This window comes from Apium graveolens, chromosome 11, assembly GCF_009905375.1.
Source record: "Apium graveolens cultivar Ventura chromosome 11, ASM990537v1, whole genome shotgun sequence".
In the NCBI taxonomy this organism is placed as follows: Eukaryota; Viridiplantae; Streptophyta; class Magnoliopsida; order Apiales; family Apiaceae; genus Apium; species Apium graveolens.
Window position 1 is genome coordinate 190464714 of NC_133657.1, and position 7184 is coordinate 190471897.

The 7184-nt window shown below is 38.8% G+C and overlaps 1 protein-coding gene across 1 annotated transcript; it reads right to left on the reverse strand.

The window, feature by feature from the left end:
* Positions 1-4436: 4436 nt before the first annotated feature.
* On the reverse strand, positions 4437-5506 carry LOC141696300 (uncharacterized). The gene is made up of 2 exons (XM_074500460.1): positions 5406-5506; positions 4437-4773 (listed from the first exon to the last, which is right to left on the reverse strand). Exons 1-2 carry the CDS (start codon positions 5504-5506, stop codon positions 4437-4439), a joined length of 438 nt encoding a protein of 145 aa, XP_074356561.1.
* Between the last annotated feature and the right edge of the window lie 1678 nt (positions 5507-7184).

Here is a 7184-nt window from a genome sequence, read left to right on the forward strand (position 1 = left end):
TCTACTTTGCCTGTTATTATTACATCTGACCTTTCAGGTAGTGATGAGGAAAAACTCGTAAGAATTCTGAGAGAATTCAAATCGGCAATTGGATGGACGATAGTAGATTATAAGGGAATCAACCCTTCTTATTGCATGCATAAAATTCTGCTAGAGGAAGGTAGCAAGCCTACTGTTGAGCAACAAAGAAGGCTAAATCCGATCATGAAAGAAGTTGTGAACAAGGAAATTCTCAAATAGCTAGATGCAGGGATCATCTATCCCATTTCTGACAGTTCTTGGGTGAGTCCAGTTCAGTGTGTACCAAAGAAAGGAGGTATCACCGTTGTTGCTAATGAGAAGAATGAGCTCATTCCTACTCGAACAGTCACGGGGTGGAGAGTTTACATGGATTACAGGAAGCTGAACAAGGCTACGAGAAAGGATCACTTCCCTCTGCCATTTATTGATCAGATGCTTGACAGTTTGGCTGGGCATGAGTACTACTATTTTCTGGATGGCTATTCGGGCTATAATCAGATTTACCTTGCTCCAGAAGATCAGGAAAAGACTACTTTCACTTGTCCATTTGGTACTTTTGCCTTTAGAAGAGTTTCTTTTGGTTTATGTGGGGCACCTGCCACATTTCAGAGATGCATGATGGCTATATTCTTTGACATGATTGGTCAGAATGTGGAGGTGTTTATGGACAATTTCTCTGTGTTTGGAGATTCATTTGATGAGTGCTTGTAGAATCTTGGCGACGTTCTAAAAAGGTGTGTTGAGACCAACTTGGTTCTCAACTGGGAGAAATGTCACTTTATGGTGCGATAGGGTATTATTCTTGGTCACAAGGTCTCTAGCAAGGGTCTTGAGATGGACAAAGCCAAGGTGGGGGTCATTGAAAATCTTCCTCCACCAATTTTTGTTAAAAGAGTTTGCAACTTTCTTGGTCATGCGGGTTTCTATAGGCAGTTCATCAAGGACTTCACAAAAATTTCTAAACCTTTGTACAATCTTCTGGAGAAGGATGTCCCGTTCAAGTTTGATGACGTGTGCCTAGTTGCCTTTGAGTTCTTGAAGAAGAGTTTAATCACGGCACCTGTCATAACTGCACCTGATTGGAATGAACCTTTTGAGATGATGTGCGATGCAAGTGACTATGCAGTTGGAGCAGTGCTTGGGCAGAGAAAGAACAACATTTTTCATGTGGTCTACTATGCTAGTAAGACCGTCAATGATGCTCAACTGAATTATACTACTACGGAGAAAGAACTTCTGGCTATTGTCTACGGTTTTGAGAAGTTTCGATCTTATTTGCTTGGGACGAAGGTGACAGTTTTCACTGATCACGCTGCAATTCGATATCTCATCTCGAAGGAGGACTCGAATTCTAGATTGATTAGATGGGTTCTTTTGCTTCAGTAATTTGAATTAGAGATCAAGGACATAAAAAGTACTGAGAATCAAGTCACTGATCATCTATCTCGTTTGGAAGATCCTAGTGCAACTTCACAGGATAAAACATTGATAAATGAGTCTTTCCCTGATGAGCAGCTATTTGGAGTACAAGAGGAAGAACCCTGGTTTGCAGACATTGTGAACTACCTTGTGAGTAATATCATGCCTCCAGACTTGTCGTACGCTCAAAGGAAGAAGTTTCTTCATGAGGTGAAGTGGTGCATGTGGGATGAACCATATCTGTTTAGGCAAGGAGCTGACCAAATCATCAGGAGATGTATTCCGTACAACAAAATGGGGGGGATTTTCAAGACTGTCATTCGACTGTTTATGGAGGCCACTATGGTGGAGAGAAGACAGCAGCTCGTGTTCTTCAAGCGGGATTCTTCTGGCCTACATTGTTTAAAGATGAGCATCACTTTGTTTTGAAGTGTGATCAATGCCAGCGTGTGGGTAATATATCCAAGAGGGATGAGATGCCTCTTAATGTGCTTCTCGAGGTTGAAGTCTTCGATGTTTGGGGAATCGACTTCATGGGGCCGTTTGTCTCATCTTGCAATAATCAGTATATCTTGTTGGCGGTCGATTATATGTCAAATGGGTCGAAGTCAAGGCTTTGCCGATAAATAATGTGAAGGTAGTGCTTAATTTTATTCATAAGCAGATATTCACACGATTTAGGGCTCCACGAGTCATAATCAGTGATGAAGGATCGCATTTTTGCAAACGCAAGTTCACTGCCATGATGCAAAGTTATAATATGAATCATCGTATTACAACAGCCTACCATCCTCAGACTAATGGTCAAGCTGAGGTGTCTAACAGGGAGATCAAGCGTATTCTAGAGAAAGTTGTGTGTCCATCAAGGAAGGATTGGTCGTTGAAACTTGATGAAGCTGTTTGGGCATATAGAACAGCATACAAGACTCCGTTGGGAATGTCGTCGTTTCAGTTGGTTTATGGTAAGGGGTGTCATTTTCCTGTGGAGCTCGAGCATAAAGCATATTGGGCTTTGAAGAAGTTGAACCTTGATTTGGATGCAGCTGGTAAGAAGAGAATGCTTCAATTGAATGAACTCGACGAATTTCGGCTTCAAGCGTATGAAAATAACAAAATATATAAGGAGAAAGTCAAGAGGTGGCATGATAGGGGTCTAGTGCTCAATTTATTTGTGCTGGGATAACAAGTTCTGTTATTTAACTCTCGTCTCCGTCTTTTTCCTGGAAAATTAAAGTCGATGAGGAGGATGCTTCTTATCAAGCCCTTACCGCGGATAACAGCTATACAGATACTTGGACTCTTTTGTAGGAATTTTCATTGAAGAAAGTTGGCCTTTCTCGAGCCACTGACAAAGGTAACTTTACATGTATTTTTTCTTTTTTCTGTCTTACTTTGTTATAGTTCAATCACTTATGGGATTCAATGTTTATGTTTCAGCTTGCGAAGCCATCAACAACATTAACCAGCCCAAGGATGGCGAATCGGGCCGCCAAAAGAGAGTCAAACTCAACAAAGACCTAAGGGGGAAACCTGATGGCCCTTCATTCTTGAAGCCACATGTTCCCGAGGTTTCCTTGGGAGATGATGTGGATATCTCAATCAAGGGACATGCTTATAGGCCCAACTGGGGCTTTAGGAGAGGTGACACAGTGGTTGGGTCCACCAAACATGCAAAAGATTGGTTTTTCCACTCTATCACTCCCCAGGACTATACTGACATTATTACGGGGAGTAATATCGAGACTATTGAGCATCTGGGTTCTCAAGCCCAAGCCTCGGTAATCCATCTGCCATTCTTTTTTTTTATATTTCTTTTTTTTATTATAGTCTTTTATCAAATTTTCCTCCTCCTTTTTGTAGAGCAATGTTTACTTCCAGGTAGCACTTCATCAGACCAAGTCCTGGAAGGGCAACTCTGATGATTTTGAGAAGGAGATGAATAAGTGGAAAGAGAGGGTTGGGGTCCTTAGGAAGAAGTTAAAGAATAAGGACGAAGAGCTGTCCAAGGTCCATGCTGAGCTGAGAAAGCTTCAAAGTGATAAAGAGGCCCTCATTGATGACTACATGGACTCCCAGAAGTTCAGGGACTTAATGGAGATACATGATGAGGGTCTCTATCCAATTCAGTTCACGCAAGGATGGGACGCTGCGTCAAAGACGGTGATGTAGAAGCATCCTGTATTAATAGAGGCCAAGGATTTTATTAGCCCTGAGCAGCTGAAAACTAAGGAGAGCCTGGACGCTCTTTTTGATTCCCCCATGAATGAAGACCGCATCCTTGATCCGAGCACTACCTCTCCTCCATTATCTCCAGTAAAAAATGCAGAGACTTCAGCTGACGCTAGGGGGAAGGGCACAATGGAGAGGAGGACAAGGATGGGTCTACTAGGGATGAGTAGAGTTTGAATTAGTCTTTCATGACTTATACTTTATTTATCATATTTTGAACTTATCACCCTTTGGGGTTTATCAATATTATTGTCTTTTCTACGTATCTTCGCAAGTTTTTCATAGTCATTTCCTTGTTTTGCTTGCTTGTTATACATAGCCTTCCATTTAAGTTTACAAATAAAGCATCACTTTAACTCAAGAGTATGACATGGTTTTCCAAAGCTTAGTATTCAAACTTGAATAATCATAGTTTGGTCTTTCAAGACCTTGCATAAATGGGTCATATCTCAATAGCTATAAACTAGAATATAAATCCTAGAGAATCGAAATAACTTAACAAACTGGAATATAGATCCTAAGCAAGCAAAGCTTCATGGTAATTTTGAACCTTGTTGCTACTTTAATAAGTAAGCACTTCCTTTTCAATGAACTATATATAATAAATCTTTAGATTTTGAGCATGCCAAGTCCTTGGCACTTCTTCACCTTCCCTAGTTTCCAACTTGTAAGATCCTCATCCTTGAACCCTTTTAACTTTTACGACCCTTCCCAATTTGGGGCCAGCTTCCCTTTCAGCCCAACTCCTGATGCTTCCCTTTTAACTTTTACGGCCCTTCCCAATTTGGGGCCAGCTTCCCTTTCAGCCCAACTCCTAATGCTTCAACCTTTCTTAAGACTAGATCTCCTTGCTTGAAAAACCTTTCTTTTACTCTCAGGTTGTAGTATAAGGAAGGTTTTTTCTGGTATTCTACGACCTTAGCATGAGCTTGATCTCGAACTTCATCTATTAATTCTAAGGCTAGTCTCTGCCCTTTCTCATTTTCTTCTGAATTGTAAGCTTGAATCCTTGGAGATGAATGTGATATTTCCACAAGAACGACCGCTTCCACCCCATATGCTAACATAAATGGTGTTACCCCTGTCGTGACTCTACAAGTGGTCCTGTAAGCCCAAAGTATTGGAAGTAGCTCATCTACCCAGTAATTCCTGGACTTTTTAATCATCTTCTTTAATGCATCTAAAATAATTCGATTCACAACATTTGCTTGCCCATTGGCTTAAAGGTGAGTGATGGAAGTGAATCGCAGCTCGATCTCATTCTCTTCACAATACTTTCTGAATTCCTCGTTATTGAATTGTGTCCCATTATCGGTTACCAAAATTCGGGAAATCCCATATCTGCACATGATACTTTCCCACAAGAATTGAACAACTTGTTTAGTTGTAATCTTGGCCAAGGGTTTGGCTTCGATCCACTTAGTAAAGTATTCAATTGCAACAATTAAGAACTTCCTTTGAGTAGCAACCATTGGGAAAGGCCCAAGAATATCTATCCCCCACATGGCAAACGGGATTGGGAGTTTATGGAAGTAAGCATTTCGGGCGGCTGTCTTACTACATGGGCATGCTTCCGATAGTGATCACATCTCTTCATGTGTTGGCCACATATATCTTCAATTACTTCTTCCAGGGAAAGCTTGGCCTCATCTGGCACGAGGCACCTTAGATAAGGAATTATAAAAGACCTCTAAAGAATCCCATCAATTAAAGAATATCTTAGGGCTCGTACGGACAGTTTTCTTGCCTCCACTACATCACTAGGAAGCCATCCAGTTTGTAGATGAGCCTTAATATGATCTATCCACGACTCTCCAAGTCCAATGCGGGCAACCATCTTAACATCAATGCTCCTTTTCTTTAGAACACGGAAATATACGCTTCCAGAACTATTCTCGATCTCAGAAGAGACAAATTTGGATAAAGCATCTGCCTTAGCATTTTTTTCCCTTGGAATATGCTCGACATGTCACTCATCAAATTTAGTCATCACAACTTGTTAGGTCCCGAATTATCATAGAAGGGGGGGGGTTGAATACGATAATCACTAAATTAAAAAATTCTTTCGAATCTTTTGCGGATATAAAATTTAGTGCTCGGTTAGTGGTTCCGCATTCTTGAGGTGAGTAGTGTTTGAAAAAATAAAATGAGGAACATAAGATATTCGGGGAAATATATATTCGTATATAAATCCGCAAGGGTGTTGCTACACTCCGATATATAAATTAACCGACTATAATCTAAGAACAATAAAGTTCCTAGCTTTTACAAATATCAACAAATTAAATCATATACAATGTTCTAGCTTTTGTTTGTCTAAGAATTTAATTACCGGGTAATAATTATAATGCCCCCATGAATATACAAGAGTTAAATCGGGCATTATAACGTTACTCTGGTGATAAGTATAATGGATATAGATCTGAGTGTGTATCTCCTCTATTTTTCTTTGCTTCTATTTTCACCATCTCTTTAGGAAAGAAGATGAACAGAACAATCTTTTTGCTAAATGCTTCTACTACTGTAGTGTAGACTTTATATCAAATAAAATGTGTGGCTGAAATTGAAACACACAAATTAATTGATTGTACAACAAAGATGTGACTGAGGAGTGAGGGCATGCTAACCTGCGACCAGAGGGAGTATAACCCGCGACTAACAAAAATTAACTGCGACTAGTTAATTTTGTAACAACCTGCGACCAGTTAATTAACACCAACTGGCGACTAACAAACAAGTTTTTTTAACCTACGACTAATAAAACAAAAGCAACTTATTTCTTTATTCTTTTGATTCATCCACAACTTGCGACCATATAAATGGTTCCCAGTTGTTTTGTTTTTATTCTTTTATTTTTCCTTTCCTTTTCTTTTTTTGTTTTTGTTTTTCTATTATATTTTTTTGTTTTCTTTTTCTTATTTTTTCTTTTTCTTTTTCTTTTTCTTTTTCTTTTCTTTTCTTTTCTTTTCTTTCCTTTTCTTTCCTTTTTCTTTTATTTAAGTTTAAATTGTAACTAAATTAATTTATAAAATAAACTTAAATATAACTTATATAAATAAACTAATTTAAATTTATAAAGTAAACTTATTTAAAATTTATAAAATAAATCATTTTAAGTTTATTAAATAAATTATTTTAAAGTCCATTAAATAAATTTTTTAATTTAACAATTAAACTTTGAACTTCGCCAATCCCTCGAGCAGTTTAGCTGTATACCCCGCACACCTATTCTCTTACTTTAACAGATAAAAGTTCAATCCAAGTACGCTCCTCAACTTAACAATTCTTCTAAAAATAATACCCAGATTCCTTTCACGAGCTGTTGACGCCTAGTGCAACTGGTCTGGTTCACAGACGACTAACCCCGATTCAGGTCTTCGTATTATAGTCTTGATTAAATTGTTAAGCTTGCAACAACTTTATCGCTTCGAACACTGACTGCCAATAAACAACTGTACTTTCACTGGAATCATTTCTGGTACTTTAGACAACGTCTTCATTGCTACTACAATCTT